The sequence below is a fragment of the Sceloporus occidentalis genome, unplaced genomic scaffold, assembly GCF_023333645.1.
Source record: "Sceloporus occidentalis isolate IW3139 unplaced genomic scaffold, rSceOcc1.0.p SCAF_17, whole genome shotgun sequence".
Classification (NCBI taxonomy): Eukaryota; Metazoa; Chordata; class Lepidosauria; order Squamata; family Phrynosomatidae; genus Sceloporus; species Sceloporus occidentalis.
The window spans coordinates 15,841,472-15,863,624 of NW_028316997.1; the positions used below are offsets into that span (position 1 = coordinate 15,841,472).

The 22,153-nt window shown below is 40.8% G+C and overlaps 1 protein-coding gene across 1 annotated transcript; it reads left to right on the forward strand.

The window, feature by feature from the left end:
- The first annotated feature begins 629 nt into the window (after nt 1-629).
- On the forward strand, nt 630-9,040 carry LOC149302893 (synaptophysin-like protein 1). Its single transcript, XM_089482093.1, has 5 exons — nt 630-698; nt 3,655-3,782; nt 5,233-5,437; nt 8,088-8,273; nt 8,903-9,040. Exons 1-5 carry the CDS (start codon nt 630-632, stop codon nt 9,038-9,040), a joined length of 726 nt encoding a protein of 241 aa, XP_089338219.1.
- Nucleotides 9,041-22,153: the final 13,113 nt, after the last annotated feature.

A 22,153-nucleotide genomic window follows, 5' to 3' on the forward strand; every position in this document is an offset into this window, starting at 1 on the left:
GACAAAAAATTAAAAAAAAAAAATTGCCCTGGTCACTAAGTGGTTGAAATGCGTTTGGTACAGTAGGGCCACCCACAATAGGGTACTTGAAGGTGGGGCCCAACATCGGAGCGCCTGCGGAGATCAGTGTCAGGCAGCTGATGCTAGTCACGGGTTGAGTGCGGCATCGTGTCACGTTGAGGAGAGTTTGCTTGAACACAAATCGAAGGCGGTAACTCAGGAAACAGTCGAACGGAAAGTCAGGCCTACTTGGGCCTGGGGAGCGGGAGAAGGTCGCCATAGAGAAAAGCGGGCGCAGCAGTAACATATTATATATGTGTATAAAAAAAAAACCATGACACTTGTGCGACACCAATTGCACATTATTAAACAATAGCGCTGACGGGACAGGAACATGACGTAACATGGCGTCTAACTAGATCTCGGCTGTCAACATCTAGTGGTGGGAGGGTAGCTGTACGGAGCCCCCTCCCCCGGGGCGGTACTCTCCTGACGCAGGAAATGAGCCGGCTGACTCAGGTAGTGAAGGAGGCCGCCAAGCCCGTGCCTGTACCCCGGTCGAAGTTATTACACTTGGCTGTAAGGCGATCTCCTTGACCTGCTTCTCTGTGTCTGTCTCGTTGCAGAAAATGTCCGCCCTGCAGCTTTCCTTCACTCCGCTCAAGGAGCCCCTGGGATTTATCAAGGTGTTGGAGTGGGTGAGTTGCATGGGTCAGGCATACTCACCGTGGCCTGTGGTGTTAGGAGGGGTGGCAATCGGGAGATAGTTAGAATACGGGCGGCGAGTGATCCGCAATAGAAAACCGTTTATTTACCGTGGCGACACCCGGTGCTGTGGACTTGTTTAGTACACGCGTGTCTTGTAATGTCACGGAAGCATGCACAGCTCGGTTACTTCCCTCCAAATCCGGATGCAGAAAGTTACATAGAACTCGGGAATACCTATCGTTTATAAACTGGGTGTCGCGTTTCATAGCCGTGTGTCATCTTTGCATCTCTTTAAAAGCCACATTTACTACCGTGCAAAACGCGACGCGATTTTACTTTTCCTATACTATTGATTTGCAGTGCATGCTGTCAGATCAGCGCGAGTGACAGCACAAATAAGCCTCCGTTCTTGATCCATTACAAGGATATTGGATCTGGGATCGTGTGGAGAGATGAGCATTTTGTTTAAAAGGAAAAGATCTGTGAGATGCTAAATATTACTGGGCTTGGGGTATAGTGCAGAACAGGATCATGCAGCTATTCTAAGCCTCGGATTCCGAGTGGGAAGCTTTATGGAGGGAGCGTTTCGGCAACAGCTGCTTGTTTAAGCGTCCTCCAAAATCGTAGCTGTTTTATTACAATCCCAGTCCATATCTGGGATGGGCGCTGGCTGCTGCTTCTTATTTGCCAAAACTGGGTGGAGCTGCTGTCAGGGGATCACGAGGAGGGATTGTCCTGGAGATTAGTTATTCTCGACTGGTTGTTAATTAAACCATCTCCCCTTAAAGGAATTTCTCCCAAAGATGGCGTTTGATGATTAAAAAACTGTTTCTAGTGCCAAGAAAACCACCTGCAATAAATCACTTGATGTATAGAAAAGCAGTTAAAACTTTAAATAAAACAGAACACACCAATTTTTTATGAAAACAGGTCTTTTATTTAGTCCCCCCAAAGCTATAACAATGTATAACAAATTTATAAATTACATTATACTTATTTATATAGCGCCAGCAGATTCTGTAGCTCTGTTATAATCAGTGGAATAATTTCAAATTGCACACAATAACAAACTGAAACAAAAGGAGAAGATAATCCACACAGCAAAGCACATGGCCCAGCCAACCGCCCTATCAGCCAGATTCGCCGCAATGAAAGGCACAACGATAAAGAATTCCAGCAATTCTGTACATAAGTACATATACATATAACAAACACATATCTCAGGTTAGTGCAGACAGTTTGCAGGTCCCCTTAGGCACTTTCCAGCACCGCACACAGACATAAGACCCTTATTTAACCCTTACTATACCCTTCTTGCATGACATAAGTGTTGCCTTTTGGTTATAAAAGGCCAACACAAAATACTAGTTGAACTATTAAGAGTAAAATTATGTTTTTGTGGCTCTCCGTCTACTATGCTGTCAGGAAGCAGTGGTGAGAATGAATTCCTTAACCTACATATCACATACATTAAGTACGTGCCCTCGTGTTTGTTTCATTTATGCCTTCAGATAACATTGTGCAGTGTAGTTTTGTAAACATTTAAAATGAGTATGCTCCTGACAAGACCATTTGAAGAAGCTTATGAAAAGGACGTCGGATTGCTTTCGTTGTGTCTGCCCATTCAACTGATAATGCAACTGTAATCAGTGGTCTTTGGTAGTCTTCACTCTGGTGCTTCGTACGACTGCCAGATAAATAAGCTAAATTACTTTTAAAACATTGATGCCTGTTTAAGTACAGTGCATTTAATTAAATAAAAACTTGCATGCCTCCCAACTTCTACCCCCGACACCAGGTGCAGAGCTTGGGAGGTAGAGCTACTTCGCATGCACAGTATGCATTTTTAAGTGGCCCAGACACCGTAGAATTGGTCCCAACTTCCACTACACTCTACCACGGTCCCAAAAAGTTGGTAGGCGTGTAGTTGCTATACAGGTCAGTACAGGTTATGTGCTTCAGCCAGCATCCTTGAATAATAGTAGTATTATCACTTAAATTATTATATTATCTTTTATTTATATAGCGCCAACAATTTACGCAGTGCATAATACAATACATATATTCGAGGGGTATGACAAGACTAGAATTGACAGACGAAGACAAACAGATACATTAGGTGGAGAAGGCCCTTGTTTCTGTCATATTTCTCCTACATCCTCTTTCCTCCAAGCTATACGTTTAGTCTTTGCTGATAAAGTTTTGTCATTAAAACCATTCACCGTTTTAGTAGCCCTCCTCTGTACTTTCTCGAATATATTAATTTCTTTCAATGAGACTTAAAGTGGCTTTTGGTGGCTTGTAAAGACCAAGTGTCTCGCTAAAAGTTCAACTGTGATAAATTACGCAATGGACTATAGTGTGGTGGATTTGGTTACTGGGTCAAATACACACCCACACAATATAGATTCAAGTATATTAACATGGATAAATAGACAATTTCTTTCCAAAGCCAGAAAGTGTGTAGGAGAATGACTTGTTGCTAACTAGCTCCTGGAATATAAACAAATATTGGTTTGTGGTGAAACCTCATAACCTACAGATTTTACATATAGTGACCAGTATACATATGACCACTTAAAGCTCCTGCTTTCTGGCTGTAGTCAGTGTCTTTTTTATTTTTGTGACTGTAATTGTTCTGCCTACTCATGTGCTTTGGTTGTTGGCTTCCTGAATACCAGGACGTGGTTGCAGTGAGAATGTTATGAGTAAAATGTTTGTTTTTCTTCCTGATATTCAATATTTTTGTAAGGTAAGTGTGTGAAACACATTTTCATTGCTCATTTTTGCTTTCTTGGTTTCCTTTATCAGTGTCCTTTGTAGAAAGCTTCCTAAAGGGGTCAAAGCACAAAATATGACTTGTTCTTGTGTGGGTCATTAAACGCTCCAACTTTTACATCGTCATGTAAATTGTCTTGTAAAATAACACTTGAATTTTCTCTTCAGGTTTTCTCAATCTTCTCCTTTGCTACCTGTGGAGGTTATAGTGGAAAAACAGACTTGTCTTTCTCTTGTGCTAATGAGTCATATCATCATAACAAGACCATTGAGGCTACGTTTATGTACCCATTTAGGTAAGTAAACGTACTCCTCCAAGAAGTAGGGCATGGTTAGAGACGGACTTGGCAGCAAGGTGTCATTGTCTGTGTCGCAGTAGTTTTGGTATCATCCTCCTGGATTGGTTGATGTTTATGTGATTGGTTGCACTGGTGCTCTGTAGCTAAAACCTCATAGAATCACATTCATTAGGTTGGAATAAACTCAGAAGAGAATTGAAATTGCTCAGGGAAAAGGAAACCTAAATGTCAGTGAATAACAATATTGGAAATCTAGGAAAGGTTTTTGTATTGGGCAGGACAGTGCAACCGAACACAAAGCTTCAAGAAAATGCAGATTTTTAAGATAAAGCTCAAGACTTGTGCTGTAGAGAGTCAGAGCTTGGGTTTGCATTTAAAAGGTGTGATCAGGGCCGGCCCTACAATGGAGCCGAGTGGGGCAATTGCCCCAGGCGGCACTTTTGAGGAGGCGGCACTTTCCCGCCCCAAGGGTTTTGGGTTTTTTTTGTTTTGTTTTTAAAGCGGAGAAGGGCGCCGAGTGGCTTTCGCTTACCCGCTGGGCGCCCCTCTCCTCTAGCTCGGTCTTGGTGCCGGCTTGTAATGCTGAGCGCCGGAAGTGACGTCAATTTCCAGCGCTCAGCATTACAAGCCGGCTCTGTGGCAGAGCAGACTGTTTAAAGTAAAGGTAAGTACAAAGGGGGGGGGGATAGGGTAGATAATGGCGATAAACTTCGCCGCAGGCGGCATTATGTCTTGGGCTGGCCCTGGGTGTGATGAAACTGTCTCACTCTTATGCTGCATACGATACAGCAAAAAATATACAAAATAGGGGAGCGCTCATCCTAAAAAGCATAAAAGGCATACATATTCAGATTCCTGGGTTGCTGCTAGAATAATAATGACGGATTAAGTAGACAAAACAAAGCGAATACAAAAAATACCTATCTAAGAAATAAACATAAGGGATTCTATCACGCTATATGGCCATATATTGCAATTTAAAGTATTCTCTGTGCACCATTAATGAGGCACCTGTTTGAGAGGCTGCTCAACCCTAAGGTTTGGTCAGAACCAGCATATATACACAGCATAAAAAATATAAACGACCTAAAAGGCATAGAAGACATACACGTTCAGATTCCCATACATAGATTCTCACACAGGGCCGTCCTTTTCCAATGAATTCATACCTATTGTACCCCAGTCAAATGACTGTATATTACTGTACTCTTATGACAGCACATTTGTACCTAAATAGAAAGTCACAACTGCACTCCAAATGTTAGAAACACACATAGAACAATGGTGCTATAGCTTACATCTGTTCTTTGTACCTCCCATTTTATTTTTCAAAACACTGCTGTAGCATTTTTGTAGTGGATAGTGGAAACTGTAGAACATACTGAAAATCTTTCTTTTGATTTTAATGTACTTTTGAATGTATTAATGTTTATTTTTTTTATTTTAGGTTAAATAATGTTATATTTAAAGGGATATCAGGAGACTTCTGTGGGTCACAATGGAATGATTTTCATCTTACTGGAGATTATTCATCTTCAGCACAGTTCTATGTAACTATTGCAGTGTTTGCCTTTCTGTACTCTATGGGTGCCCTTGTGTTGTACCTTGGCTTCAGGCAACTCTATGAAAACTCTCCAAAACTGCCATTGATTGTAAGTACCATCTTACTGTGCAACCATGATTGTTCTTAAAATTTTGCTGATCATAGAAACTGAATCAATAGCAAAGGAGTTAGAGATTTGTTTATCTCTAAAAATACAGTGGAGCCACTAGTGTTTCTCGTATATACATACATAACCAAACTATATGGTCTAAAGTATTGGGACACCTAACAGTCAAAAGAGCAGGAACTTCTATGGCATTGCAGTCATACATATGCATACATATGTAGTAGGTCCTGCACCTATAACAGCTTTTACTCTTCTGGAAAGGTTTACCTCAAGATTTTGGAGTGTTTCTGTGAGAATCTTTCTATTTCATCCAGTAGGGCATTTGTGAGGTCAGGCACTGATGTTGGATGAAAAGACCTGGCTCGCAGTCTTTTTTTCCAGTTCATCTCAAAGGTGTTCAGTGGGGTTAACGTCATGGCTCTCTGTAGGCCAGTCAAGTTCTTCCACACCAAACTCATCCAAACCATGCCTTTGAGGGCCTTGCTTTATGCACTGGGGCACAGTCATGCTGGAATAGAAAGGGACATTCCCCAAACTGTTTCCACAAAGTTGGAAGCATAGAATTGCCCAAAATGTCTTATGGCCCCTTCAGCAGGGCAGCACAAAGGGAATGGTGTGAGTGGCATGGACAAATATCTAGGGGAAGTCTGCATGTTTCTGCCACCAAAACAAGCTCGCCTCAGGAAGGTTTAAACATATATGTGTCTAACAATAAAATGGCCATTGTGATTAACCCTAACACCATGTAGTACCATGGCAATAATGAAAAGGAATACAATTCATATATTTAAAAAAGAAAATACATTTTACTTTGATCGTAAGCAGTTCCCTACAGTATATTGCTTAACTAAAATGTTTTTTTTGGGAGAGAACTAGGGCTGCAACTAACGATTATTTTAATAATCGATTAGTTGACCGATTATTTTTTCGATTAATCGGATAAAAAAAACAATATGCAAATTTTTCGTTTATTTAAAATAATTTAATGAACTGGATGTTAAAAAAACTTAAAATTAACATTCTTATTTTGTTATGATGTAATAAAAAACAATATTTTCAAAGTACAAGAACCCAAACACAATATTTATGAAACAAAATAACCCCAAACATTCTGAAAAGAGGTGGACTATTACTGTTCAAGAAACTTTGCCCCAGCCCTGGCACTTTGCACCCAGCACTTTGCGCCCAGCCCTGGCACTGTGCGCCCAGCCCTGGCACTGTGCGCCCAGCCCTGGCACTGTGCGCCCAGCCCTGGCACTGTGCGCCCAGCCCTGGCACTGTGCGCCCAGCCCTGGCACTGTGCGCCCAGCCCTGGCACTTTGCGCCCAGCCCTGGCACTTTGCGCCCAGCCCTGGCACTTTGCGCCCAGCCCTGGCACTTTGCACCCAGCCCTGGCACTTTGCACCCAGCACTTTGCACTGTGCCCCTGCACCCAGTCTCCAACTCTGCCCTGCACCCAGCCCTGCCCCCACATTCTGCCCTGCCCCCACACTCACACCCTGCACCCACACTCACACCCTGCATCCCCACCCCCACTCTGCCCTGCCCCCACACTCACACCCTGCCCTGCATCCCCACCCCCACTCTGCCCTGCACCCACACTCACACCCCACCCCCACCCCCGCGAATCGCTCTGTGCGAATGGAGCCACTCGCACAGAGCGAACCGCTCTGTGAGAATGGAGCCACTCGCACAGAGCGAACCGCTCTGTGAGAATGGAGCCACTCGCACAGAGCGATTCGCACAGACATGAAGAATACTTACCTCCGGAACGCGTCACGTAACTAAAAGAAGGCGGAGACTGCAGAAGCGGGGAGCGCTCGCGGAGGTAAGTAAACAACGAATCGATCACTCGATTAATCGATAACGGAAATCGTCGACAACGATTTCCGTTATCGATTATTATCGATTTTATCGATTCGTTGTTTCAGCCCTAGAGAGAACTTATCCTTTGAGATATTAATACATCCCAGGCATCTCCTCTAGGGTGCAGTACCTGATAGCAATAGACCGCCTTCCTCTAGGTTTTTAAATTAAAACCACCAATTTAAGATACTGTTTCACTTACTTTACTGATTTTTATGCATTTATAGGTTATTCCTATGGAAACAGAGAGCTTCAAGTCTAGTTTTTTTTTTTTTTTTGATCATGCCTTTAGATGAGAAAAATAAAAATCTGAATCTGGCATTGGTTTGTCTTAGTGAAAATGTACCTTCAAAACATATAAGCACAAAAAACTAATATAGTTCTGTTAATTTTCTTTGTCGCTGCTTGGATTACCTGATCGGTCTGTATATTTAATTAACGGTAAGTAACCGCATTAGGAACATTAGGACTCCAAATATTTTTATTTCATTCTTCACTTGCAAAGAGTATTTTAAAAAAAGAAAACCTCACTATTGATGAGCATGAGACTCTAGAATTTGCATGTGTTCTAATAAACTAAAACAGTTGTATGCAGACGTGCACAGCTTGTGGTAGTATGACCAGCTATCCCCAAAATAATTGTGTACATGTACAGTATGATTTATTTTTTTGTGTGCAGTTTTATAGTTTTTATTTCCACATCACTACAAGAAATTTATTGTGATTGTTACGTATGTGGGGATTAATGTTGCCTTTTCTCTTTTAGGATTTCATAATTACAGTCATCTTTGCCTTTATGTGGCTGGTCAGTTCTTCTGCATGGGCCAAAGGTTTAACAGACATCAAAGTAGCAACAAGTCCACAAATTATTGCTGAGTATCACTGTAATAAAACTATGTATAAGTGTAGCCCTGGGACCGAGTCGCACATGGGAAGTCTTAACATTTCTGTGGTATGTACACTTTTTGTACCTCTGAGATAATTTTAAAGCAGTTGTTGTATGCAGTATAGTCTTTTTACCTGAATAGCTTTTAAATCTCACATGTACTTGCACTTATTGTGGATGTGGTCTGTTTTTCAAGCTGTATACAAAGAAGACAAATGTATAACTCAACTTTGTAAATGTGTTGGCATATACACCCTGAGCTCCCACTTGCAGGCATTTTTGGGTTATTCCATGTTCTTGTCTTAGAAATTCATGCAGTAAAATGCATGGCACATAACTTTCAGATACATTGGAAAGCCCACTGGAATAGGGGTAGGCACACTTGAAACTTCAAAATGTAGCTAGTAAAGATTTTAAACAGGCAAATGAATGTTCAGAGTCATAGCTATGATCAAAACAATAACATTTATGTGAAATCAGATTATTTGAAACAATGCATTTGCCATTTCTTTCCAGTGCATGTCCTGGTATACATTCAGAAACATGTTGTGTTTATCTAGTTGGTGTCTTTTTATTATCGTTACTGCTTATTTAGGAATAAAAAAAAAAAATGCTGGTTGGATTGTTGTGCATAAAACAGACTAGACCACAAAGCTGAGAAAAAAATAACGTGCTGTGTTTTTTATTTTCTTTAGGCCTTTGGATTTCTGAATTTGATTTTGTGGACAGGAAACGCTTGGTTCGTATACAAAGAGACCAACCTACACACTGCACCGCCAGAAGATGGCACTGCTCAAGGTCCTGGCAATATCCCAGCTCCGTCATCGATGTAATAAAAGCATTGCATGAAGCAAATGTCTATTTCGACAGTGTTGTCATCAGTTTGGTCTTTTCTGCGCCTTCAGCTAAGAAAGGCAATGGTTACAAGTTAATACTAAAAATCAGTTGGTTATGTGTTAACCTGGTGAATCAAAGGCACTCTGCTTATTTTCCCTAGAAGTTTGCCTTAATGGCACTTGCAACCATGAAAAAGGTTAAAAAAAAAAATCCTTTACCAGTCATCAAAGCAGAGCCAATAAAATTAGGCTAATAGTGACCCTGCCTGCTTTTGGCATCACTACTTCATCTATGTAGTAGGTTTACCCCTAAGTAATGAATGAGAACACTTTTGCTTAAAACACTATTATACTTTGCAGCCTTTAATCTAGGTAGATATTTCCATGTAGCTATTGATTTATTTAGTACTGTACTAATCCCAAAGTCGCAAAACTACTGCAACTACTTTTTGGGGATCCCTTTAAAGAACTGTGAGGCGACTAGTAAATATTTTCCGATACTTCACCTTAACATGCACAGTATAGTAGAATGAATGCTTTTACACAGCACTTTGGTGAAGCTAATATAAATATGTCATTGTTTTATTGTGCAAATCCCAAATTTGCTTCATTTGCTTACCAGGCTTCATTGAAGTCTGCAAACTTGCTTATTGGAAAAGGTTGTGCAGGTTATTGGGGACTGTGCATTTGACTGCAAAGTATTTGAGGGTTTACGTTTGTGCTTGAGTAAGCTTGTCCTTTTTTCATTCTGTGTATTTTCCTCTGAGCTGCTTATACTTAAACTTCTTTCCATGATGTTGTATCTGTATTATGGTTCAAAAGTATCTGTACCTGAAAGCACTATATTAAATATATTTGTGTTTACCTTTATTTGTTTGTTTTAAATGTAGTTAGGAGTGAAACGTTAAAAATTAAAGAAATTTTTTTCAATCTAGCTCTTAACCATGATTTATTCATATTCATGCAACTGTTAAGAGAACATTTTCATTCCAAAACGTTACAATACTTGGTGTAGAATCAGGGCCGGCCCGACAATGGAGCCGAGTGGGGCAATCGCTCCAGGCGGCACTTTTGCCCTTATTTTTTTTTTATAAGCCGAGAAGAGAGAGAGGGGCGCCGAGTGCTTTTATCTTACCAAGTTGTCAGTACCTGCTCGGCGCCCCTCTCTCTCTCCTCTGCGAGCCCTCTAGCTCGGTCTCGGTGCCGGCTTGTAATGTTGAGCGCCGGAAGATTACTTCATTTCCGGCGCTCAGCATTACAAGCCGGCACTGAGACCGAGCAGGGAGACTCGCCGCAGGACTGCTGAAAGGTTAGTACGGGGGGGGGGGGGGGGTGAAGGGTAGATAATGGGGGGGGGCGGCAGGGAGAGGAAGGGTAGATAATGGGGGGGGGGGGCATTTTAAACTTCGCCCCAGGCGACATTTTCTCTTGGGCCGGCCCTGTGTAGAATATCTGCTTTGTGTTCTTTTTTTAAACCTTACTACTTTGTGTGGTGTACTGCATGCAGTTTAGCAACCAATAGTAGCTCAGTTCTGTTTAATTTCCCGCAAAGAATAAACCACATTGAAACCTTAACATCTGCTGCATAGGTCATATACAGTATACTCCTCCCATGATACCTTAAATAACATGTGATATGTTATACCACGTAATACTCTCTCATTCAATGCTCCTAACAAATTCTTAACAATACAAGCACTTGCTTTACAAAATGTGGTGTATTAGCCACCCCTCTTAAGTAATAAGGCTCCTGAATTTGGCATGTTCATCCCTGATGTATGGTTTTGAATAAAGCCCTGGCGGTTTTTGATAAACTTGCAGTGGGTCCTAAAATTCTCACTGAGGGCTTACTTCTAGTGTCTTTATATATTGAAGTATCTCTCTGTTCCCTAATGTATTCATGTAACTGATATGGACTGATGTATATCTAGAGCATCGTATGCCTAGCTTTTCAACCCTTACCAGGTCTGCTAAATCTTTGTCTGCAGTGAGTGATATTGTGTAGTGCTTATGGGGTCTGGGACAGCTGACTTGGCTATAACCTCCCTCCTCATCCTGATTTTAGTTTAGCCATGCGCACTGGAAAACTATATAGAGATGGTTTATTTTTATGCAGTTGAAACTTTAATACCTCTGTCATGAGGTTACTGGTGGTAAATCCCTTCTGACTTTACAGAGGCAGCATGAAGGCTTTCATTTGGAAAAGTCATTTGAGTGAATTAAAAGGAACACAAACTTGATTTTGAGAATCTAGAAAGAAAAAGCAGTAGGGTTCTGAAACTGCTGTATTTCTGATACATATGAAGGTGTTCATAAAAATTTAAGTTTTGTATCGGTTAATCTTAACTGTCTAAAGTTGAAGTGGTGGGTCTAGGACTTTGTGTAGGCTCTTTGTGGTGGTTTGGTGAAGGCCCTAAGCCAGGCCTACAGTGGTGGCCATAAGATTTGAGAATGACACAAATATTAATTTTCACAAAGTGTGCTGCCTCTGTTTTGATGATGGCAATATACTCCAGAGTGGTCAGATGAATTGCAAAGACTTTTGGAGGAGGGCCTGGTGTCAAGAAGGGCAGCAAAGAAGCCACTTCTCTCCAGGAAAAACATAAGGGATAGACTGATATTCTGCAAAAGGTACAGGGGTTGGACTGCTGAGGACTGGGGTAAAGTCATTTTATCTGATGAATCCCCTTTCTGATTGTTTGGGGCATACAGAAAAAAGCTTATCCAGAGAAGACAAGGTGAGCGCTACCATGATTCCTGTGTCATGCCAATAGTAAAGCATCCTGAGACCATTCATGTGTGTGGTTGCTTCTCAGCCAAGGCAGTGGGCTAACAATTTAGCCTAAGAACACAGCCATGAATAAAGAATGGTACCAACACACCCTGCAAGAGCAAATTCTCCCAACCATCCAAGAACAGTTTGGTGACGAACAATGCATTTTCCAGCATGATAGAGCACCTTGCCATAAGGCAGAAGTGAAGTGATAACTAAGTGGCTCGGGGAACCAACCATTGAAATATAGGGTCCATGGCCAGGAAACTCCCCATTAATCCCATTGAGAACGTGTGGTCCATCCTCAAGAGGTGGGTGGGCAAACAAAAACCCACAAATTCTGACAAACTTCAAGCATTGATTATGCAAGAATGGGCTGCCATCAGTCAGGATGTGGCCCAGAAGTTAATTAACAGAATGCCATGGCGGACTGCAGAGGTCTTGAAAAAGAAGGGTCAATGCTGCAAATATTGACTCTTTGCATAAACTTAATGTAATTGTCAGTGAACACCTTTGACACTTATTAAATGATTATAATTATACTTCAGTATACCATGGTCACATCTGACAAAAATATAAGTCTTTGTGAAGACCAATACTTGTCATTCTCAAAAATTTTGGCCACAACTCTACTGGTTCTCACTCTTGTACAGGGTAAATAGATCATAACTTGGTTAGAAGTTAACTTTGTCCTCTCCTGATACAGAGGCAGGGGAAGAGTCCAACTACAACATTGGGATACAGGCTCATACTTTCCTGTTGCGCTTTCTGCGTGGTTTCTATTTATACCACTGGAGGAAACCTTATGTCCAGAATTTATTGCATCACATTTTAGTCAATTTTATAGAGCTTCAGAGCCACACTTGGCAAATGTTAGAAAAGGGGTTTAACCCCTTAACGACAATTGCCGGTCCTGGCACGACACGGAAAAGCATGTGCTTTACGACAATTGACGTCTTTAAACGGGTGCAGAAAGCGATCTGTTTTCGCTTTCTGCACCCAAAAAACGTTGCTGAATGCCTCGACCTCGAGGCATTCAGCAACGCCGCTATCGGAACGAAGGGGCCATCTCTGGCCCCTCCACGGGGCGTCAACATCCGCCATACTTTGGCGATCGCCTCCTAAACTTAAATGGTGTCGCTGGAATGCCTCGATCAGGAGGTATCCAGCGACACCAAACACTTACCTTTCGATGGGCTGTGACCGCTCCGGAGAGCGGTCACAGCCGCAGCTGCCGATGATCTTCGCCATCAAGCAAGATGGCCGCTGCCCTGTAACAGGAACAAACAAATTTTAAAAGTTCGCTAGACGGTCCAGACCATCTAGAGAACTTTGGCTCCACTTGCAGGTTGAATACAGGTACTGCATTCACCATGCAAGTCAATGGAAGCCAGCTTTCTAATCACAGTGTGATTAGTAAAAATAAATTAAAAAATAAAATTTATAATAATTAGAAAAAAAATAGTAAAAAACTAGTAAAATGTAAAAATCATTTCCCACTGATGTCACTATCAGGGGAACCTCCAAGTTGAAAAAAAATTTTAAATTTTTTTTTTAAAAAGACAAAAAAAATATATATATATATAAAAAATATATTTTTGTGAGCAAGTCCTAAAATTAGCATATTAGCTTAAAACAATTCTCGCATGGAAAGAGTTAAAATACTTAACCTTATATTAACCTTAATATGCCATAAAGTAGGTGTGTGTGGGAAAAATACACACACAAAAATACTACTGCAAACTTTGAAAACATGCTGGTGGTAAAATGTGTGCATGCAAAGAGTTAAAATACCAGCATTTAAAATACCCTGTGGTGTCTAGTTTTGAAAAATATATGGTTTTGTTGGGCACACTGAAATGGCCCGGCTCAAAGATGTACCAAATGGGGCATGGGCAGTGGATCCCCAAATGCCAAAGTTCAACATTGAAAAATGCGCATGCCCCAAATGTGGCCCTTTTGCCCCCAAACAGCCAGGCAAAATCATTCATGTGAGGTATCGCTGTACTCAGGAGATGTTGCTGAACACATATTGGGGTGTTTTGTGATAGTGACATAAACGAGAACCTTTTAATTCATACCTGAAGTAAAATGTGTGTGACAAAACAAATGCAAAAAAATGACTACCACAAAGTTTGACAAAAACTGGTGGTAGATATGGTGCATGGAAAGAGTTAAAATACTAGCATTTGGAATACCCTGGGCTGTCTAGTTTTCAAAAATATATGATTTGATGGGGTAAATTGCATTGGCCGGGTTCAAAGATACCCGAAATGGCACATGAGGGGAAGAATTACCAGATTTGGAAAAAATGGCTTTGAAATAGCAAAACGCTACCTGTACTTATTGCCCCATAATGGGTAGAAAAAAGCAAAAAAACATAAAAACATTGGGTATTTCTAAACTCAGGACAAATAGTAGAATCCATTTAGCAGGTTTTTTCATTACCTTTTATAGATGAGTAAAAGATTTTTCAACTAAAAGTTAGAAACAGTCATTTTTTTCTAAATTTTTCACCATATTTTATACTTTTTTTAGTAGTAAATAATATGATACAATCAAAACAATGTCATCTAAAGAAAGCCCTTCTTGTCCTGAAAAAAACAATATCTAATGTGTGTGGGTTCAGTAAACGGGAAAGAAGAAAATTACAACTAAACACGAGCAGCGCAGAAATGTTAAAACGGCCATTGTCACGAAGGGTACAAAAAGTAAAATCAGCCTTTGTCACGAAGGGGTTAAACAAAAATAGCAACTTGAAGCCATATTTGAAACCAGCCAGGAAGTCCATGGTCTCAATCTACAGTGTCTATTCACGCTGAGCGTTAGCAGATAAAGATCCCAAGTGCTCTGTCTTGTCACCTGCTCAACGCGTTCAATATTCAAGGAAAAAAGGAAGAAAGACACTCCAAAGTTGCTGTCCAATTCACAACTATTTTGGAAAAATAAATCGGTGCTCGATCAGCATGAGGAATTCACAGCAAAGTTTTCAAGAGAAAGTCGTTTTCTGTGAATTCCTCCCTGATCGAACACTGATTTATATTTCCAAAATATTTGTGAATTGGAACCTCAGGGTGACTCTTCCGTTTTCCTTCAAATTATAACATACTCTGATTTTCACCAAAGATTCACTTCCTTCCTATTCGAAACACACATGTTCATGTATTTTTTCAGAATACTTAGGCTGTTACTTTAAAACACTAGATGTCAGTATTTTATCACATAAGCGGTCTAGCTCTCTGCAACTTCCAGCTGTTGATTGTTGATCAAAACCCAGAATGTTTTTAAATCTGAATTGGTAGACACATTCTACAAATGAGTATAAAAGGAAGAGCTAAAGTGGGGAAACAAACATTGTTGCAAAAAGAGGCCAACCATTTAACCCCTTGACGACAATTGACGTGTCTGGCATATGACTTTAAATGAGTGTAGAAATCCATCTACGATCGCTTTCTTCACCCAAACGGTGTTGCTGTAATACCTCATTGTCGAGGCATTCAGCAACACCGAGATCGGCATCAAGGCCATGTCTGGCCCCTCCCCGGTAAATTGACTTGGCTGGGTTCAACAATGCTCCAAATAACACAGGGGGCAGAATGACCGCTTGTCAAATTTCTAATTTGACAAATGCACATATCCCAAATGTGGCCTTTTAGCCCCCAAACAACCCAACAAACCCATGCATTGGGAGTATCACTGTACTCTGGATATGCTGCGACACACATTGGGGTGTTATTTGACAGTGACATACCAGCAGCTGTAAATTCACACCTGAAGTAAAATGTGTGTGGGAAAAAACAAAACAAAATTACTACCACAAAGTTTGACAACGACTGGTGGTAGAATTAGTGCATGGAAAGAGTTAAAATACTAACATTTGCAATACCATGTCTAGCTTTCAAAAATATATGGTTTGATGGGGTAAATTGCATTGAACGGCTTCAAAGATGTTCCAAATAGCACATGGGGGCAGATTTACCAGATTTTGAAAAAATGGTTTTGAAATAGTAAAATGCTACTTGCGATTGCCCTATAACTTGCAGGGAAAAAAAGCAAAAAAACATAAAAACATTGGGTATTTCTAAACTCAGGACAAATAGTAGAATGGCTAGACAGTCAGAGGAGATTTTAGGAGGGGGGGGATAAATTAGGGCTGCAACTAACGATTATTTTAATAATCGGTTAGTTGGCTGATTATTTTTTTGATTAATCGGATTAAAAAAATGCACATTTTTTTATTTCAAATAATGTAATAAAAAACTTACATTTACACTTTCATCTCTTTATCACAATGGCATTTCTCTATTCACCTTCTTTTTTTACTGACATAATACTAAAAGCTACAAGAACCCAAACAGTGTTTCTCAAACTAGGTTTTAATACAAAGTTATTAGTAAATATTAATTCATATGTTAACTATTTTTCATATTTAAAAAAACATGAGAAAAAAGCCTTGTTTATATTTTCTTTTATTTACCAAACTGCCCCCAGTTATGCACATCTGACCCCCTCTGTATGCCAGAGATTCAACTGTGCCCCCTGATATGCCTTATACTCCTTATATGCCAGTGATATGCAACTGAGCCCCCTGATATACCTTTTACCCCAGATATGTCTTATGCCCCCTGATATGCATAATATCAATATGCCTTATACCCCTATATGCCACTGTGCCCCCTGATATGCCTTATAACTTCCAATATGCCACTCGCCCCATTTATGCCTTATACCTCCCTATATGCCACTGTGCACCCTGATATGCCACTCCGCCCCCCATAAATGCCCTGCACCACCCTGAAATTCATTATACTCCCTTATTCACCACTCTGCCTCCCCCAGATATGCCACTCTGAAATTCATTATACCGCCATACACCCTCTACCTCCCCCTATACACCACTCTAACTCCCCCAAATATGCCACTCTGCCTCCTTGAAATTCATTACACCCCCATACACCACTCTGCTACCCTGAAATTCATTATACCCCCTATACACCACTATAACTCACCCATACACCACTCTGCCTCCTCCCATACACCACTCTGCCTCCTCCCCCCTCCCATACACCACTCTGCCTCCTCCCCCCCTCCCATACACCACTCCCATACACCACTCTGCCTCCTCCCCCTCCCATACACCACTTCCATACACCACTCTGCCTCCTCCCCCTCCCATACACCACTCCCATACACCACTCTGCCTCCTCCCCCCTCCCATACACCTTTCTCCCTTCTCCCCCTCACCACTCTGCCTCCTCCCCCTCCCATACATCACTCTGCCTCCTCCTCCCTCCCATACACCACTCCCATACACCACTCTGCCTCCTCCCCCTCCCATACACCACTCCCATACACCACTCTGCCTCCTCCCCCCTCCCATACACCTTTCTACCTCCTCCCCCTCACCACTCTGCCTCCTCCCCTCCACCACTCTGCCTCCTCCCCCCTCCCATACACCACTCTGCCTCTCTCCCCCTCCCATACACAGACCTTCCCCAGCTGTCAGAGATCCCCGTGATGGACGCAGACAACCCCCGCTGCTAACCGCACCTCCTCCCGGCTGGTGCGGAAGTTGTCTACGCGAATCGCGTAGAGCTCTTCACGCTGCCCGGACTACGTACCGGGTACTCAGAAGCTCCGGTAAGTTTGGAGGAGGAAGGGGGAGGGAGTGTTAATGCATAAGGCATTTCTTTAGGCAGAGTGCTCTGTGAAATGCCTTTTAACCCCCCTTAATGCCACTCTGCCTCCAGAAATGCATTTTAACCCTCTATACGCCACTCTGCCTCCTGAAATGCCTTATACCTCCCTATATGCCACTCTGACCCATAATATGCCTTTTAACCCCCTAAATGCCAGAGTGGCATATAGGGGTATAAGGCAATTCTGGAGGCAGAGTGGCACATAGGGGGTCACAAGGCATATCATGGGGCACAGTGGCATTTAGAGGGTTAAAAGGCATATCATGGGGCACAGTGGCATATAGGGGGTATAAGGCATTTCTGGGGCAGATTGGCAAGCCAGAGGGCAGATGTGCATAACTGGGGGGGGGGGCAAGTTGAAAAAAAAGGAAATAAAACCAAAATATTTTTCTCAATCATAGCTTTTATTAAAAAAAAATTGTTCACATAGTTTACATGAATTAACATTTACTGGTAAAACTTTTTTTCCTATAGGGTCGTCTTATATTCAGGCTTTTTCTTTTTTTCATAAATTAATATTCAGATTTTAGGGGGTCGTCTTATATTCAGGGTCGTCTTATAATCGAGCAAATACGGTATTATCTATTTTATCGATTAGTTGTTTCAGCCCTAGAAAAAATACCGGGCTAGACAGTATAGAAAGGGAAGGCGATTTACTTAGTAACCAGGTGGGTAGATCTGGGGGCTTGGTCTATACAGAAAATAGGGAGAAGCATATATATGGCCCCCCAAAATGGACAGAAAGCGATTGCAGCATCAGTGTTAAACGACAAGCTAAAGGTCATGTCTACAAATGCTTGCAGTTTAGGAAATAAGATTCATGAACTTGTAACAGTTGTGGCAACTGAGAATGTTGATATAGTGGTTGTTACTGAGACATGGTATAATGAGAAAAATGACTGGGACATATCAATACCGGGGTGCTCTTTATATAGAAAAAGACAGAAAGGGCAAGAAAGGGGGAGGGGTGGCCCTATATGTGAAAAATAACATAAAATCTAACTTAACACAAGTTGGTGAGGAGAACATAGAGTCGGTTTGGGTTACAGTACAATTTGGCAAAAGTAAAGTAACTCACATAGGTGTGATTTATAGACCCCCAGGACAAGTAGAAGAACTAGATAATCTACTAGTGGAGGAAATAGCTAAAATGACAGTGAAGGGGGATGTTATAATAATGGGTGACTTTAATCTTCCTGATGTGAACTGGAAAACGAAAGTAGCTGGTTGTACCTGGAGATGCGGATATTCTATACTCCCTACTGGGATTATCTTTAAAACAAGTAGTTGAGGAACCAACTCTAAGGAGGCCATATTGTATTTAGTGTTCACAAAAAAACATTTTAAGTGATTCCAGTCCCCAGTGGTTGATTCTCCCAATGGTTTGAAGGGGACCTGTTATTTGAAAATTATGTGTCGGTCAATTATGTCAAAAGATTGTGTTTCCTAATGTTCGCTCTCCTGTCCTTTTACTTGTGTGCTATGGTCTGAAGCCTTCATACTTTTACACTGCTAAAACCATAAGCAGTAATCAATCTGTTGGTGTATCTGTGCTAATTTCATAAATCAAGACATGTCTGTTACTTTTATTATAGTAGCGTAGGAACATACGCGTTTACTGATCCTGTTTAAACACAGTGGGCAAAGCATGTGATGGTTTAAGTAGCTGTAACATGGTTACTATCAGTGCATTACAGCAACCATGGTGACAGTACTTACAGTAAACTGCTAACATACTAATACAGTTAAGGATGTTTATTTAAAGTCCTTTTGCTTATAACTCCTACAACAAAGTGGTTTTATGTGTACGTGTTTGGGAGAACACATTTGCAATACAAAATTATTTCTTTGTTATTATTTAACATTTTAGGTAAAAGGGGTTGGGCAATATATTGACTTATTAAAAAAAACATAAAAAACCTATTCATGTCATATAAGTCTAAAGTGTTTTAAATGTAAATGTAGCATTTGTTATATTTGAATCAAAATGACCAAAAATAATCTGAATCAAACAGGACTAAATCTGTGTGTATCACAGATGTAATTTAAAAAATGTATGGCTAATCTAAAATAAAAATTGGTTCATCAGGCCTTTGTTATCACTGTTCTTCCTAATTCCAGTGGCTGAGGAATGTCCCATCTGATAGGACACTTAGATACTGGAATAATCTTGCAAACTAATAAATACAGTATATATATAACAAAATAAATTATGGATGTTAACATTAAATGATGGTATTAGTAGCAAGGTTATACATACCAAGAACTATAGGAAGGAAGCCAGATTAAATGAAGAGATTTTTAGGTAAGCATGATAGCCATAGTGCCCTCTGATATGCCTTATACCCCAGATATAACACTCTGCCCCCAAATGACTGAACACCGGAAGGTCATGTGACGCAGGTACGCCATCATAGAAGCCCCAGTGGAAGTGCCGGCAGCAGCGGAGGATGTCTGCACACATCGCACAGATGCCCACCAGCTGCCAGAGAGAAGGGTCCAGGTACCCTACAGCGCTGTGGCGGCGGATCCTCCTCTCTGGCAGCCGGCGAACATTGCGCAATACGCGCAGATAACCTCTGCTGTGCTGGCCGATACTTTCGCCGGGGCTTCTATGGTGGTCGGATTATAAAATGAAAGGTATTTTTCAGAGCATTTGCTCTGAAAAAACCCTCATTTTATATTCCATGAAATCGATTAAACTAATCGATAATGAAATTTGTTGGCAACAATTTTCATTATCGATTATTATCGATTTTATCGATTAGTTGTTGCAGCCCTAAAAATATTAGTGAACAGAAAGGGGGATACAGATGCTGGCCCATAACCCTTACGCAGGGTAAGTGCTTTTCAGAAACTGACTGCTTACACCAGACAATCAATAGCACAAATCAGGCCACAGAGATGGTGGGGAGCTACAGTTTCTACTAAAAGACAAGTATTTTTGGTAATTATTTCAGGTTTGAAAAAAGTGCCTACAAACCACTTTAAAATGCAATCACAGAAACATAGAATTTGATGATAGATAAGAACCATTCAGCAATTTTTTCCTGATGTAACGATCTTAACCAGTCCTTTATATTGTCTTAGGTTCAGTATAGCCGTGTGCCTATCCCATGCGTGCTTAAATTCCCACACAGTATTAGCCTTTACCGCTCCGGTCGGGGGCCTTTAAAGTGCTGCCTGGGACACTGTATTGTCCTTTTAAGACCCTTAGGAGCTTCTACGTACATGTGCTTGCTCACACTGGTACATACACTCAACAGATCTCCTTAGCTGGAGGGGTCTGACTCCACTCCTACATGAAACAGGAGCTGCAGCTCCTAAAGGGAATTGATCTCCCAGCTTTCAATCCCACTGGAATATAACTGCCACCAGGTTATCCTTTAAGGCACTAGAGGCCTCTAGTTACATGCTCAGTGTACCTAATAGATAATCAGGTACTGACCTCTGTTATTTGTAAATTTCCATATGAATGCCTCACCCATTCCTTTAATGTGGTTGTACTCATTTAGGTACATGACACCAAAAGAATAGTCCCTCAAAGCCCAACACAAAGACACAGAACTGGATATGCCTGTTTTTGTTATTCTAAAGCTGTGTGGCTACGTCTTAAAGAAAGTGCCTAGTGCTCAGTGCATTAAATGTACACCAAATGGTAACCTAATCTGTTCAATATAGCTGACCATTTTCATTACTACACAAATCTTCAGAACATTTAGGTAGCTAGCGATAAAAAAATAAAAAGCTCAAGGTATGCATTTTCAAAAGATCAGTAAATAGATACCCTTTTTATTGTAAGCACACATGGAGTTTTGTAAAGACAGCTAATATTTATTTTTGTATCTTAACAATAAGAAATAAGACATTGAAGTATAAGCAAACAAACACTAAAGCAATCAGCAAAATCTTAAAGCTGTACCTTGCGATTAACAACTACATAGGGAGTGGATTAAGTTTGTGTACCCTAAATGAACAGTTATCAACTCTGAAACACAATACAACTGCATTTGTTTATTAGGCTTTATGATAATAAGACATTCCCATCACATTTATAGCTATGTATGTAAGGTGCGGTGCTTCATGGTAGAGCAAGCTCCGACAAGACCAAGGACTGATTAAGGTCGTTATGTTAGGGAAAATGGGCAGACAAGATGGGCAGAATGGTTCTTATGTTTACTAGCCCTAGCCTGCGTAAGCCATGCACATCCACAGATCGCAATGTCTCATTGGCCCTATTTAAATCGGATTTTAATGAAGTGATGAAGAGCTTGCTTTTGGAGATAAGAGGAATGATTATCTGGCAAACATGGTTGATAGAAATATAACATGGAAACAAGTACTAGTTTGAGCATCTGCATTCTCAAACTACACAAACTTGATCCCACAATTCCATTGCAATGTTCAAGGTAAATCAGGACTTAGTAATAACACAGAATATGTAAACATTTCCTGAAACTTTATAGCATTTTTATGCATAAAATATATTTATTCATTCTTGTTATTTTAATTATCAAACTAATAAACAAGTGTTTACTCCATTACATAGTTATATAAATACAAAAATACATGTTTCTGTGGAGGCTTTTAAGGACCAAATGGTTAACAGTACACAGTTGTTAATCTAAAAAGATTGTT

Excerpts from the sequence above, each read along its gene's own strand:
- LOC149302893 (XM_089482093.1), top strand. The coding sequence starts at position 630 with ATGTCCGCCCTGCAGCTTTCCTTCACTCCGCTCAAGGAGCCCCTGGGA. Across the intron at positions 3,783-5,232 it reads ACGTTTATGTACCCATTTAG|GTTAAATAATGTTATATTTA; the intron begins GTAAGTAAACGT and ends TTTTTATTTTAG. Across the intron at positions 8,274-8,902 it reads GAAGTCTTAACATTTCTGTG|GCCTTTGGATTTCTGAATTT; the intron begins GTATGTACACTT and ends TATTTTCTTTAG.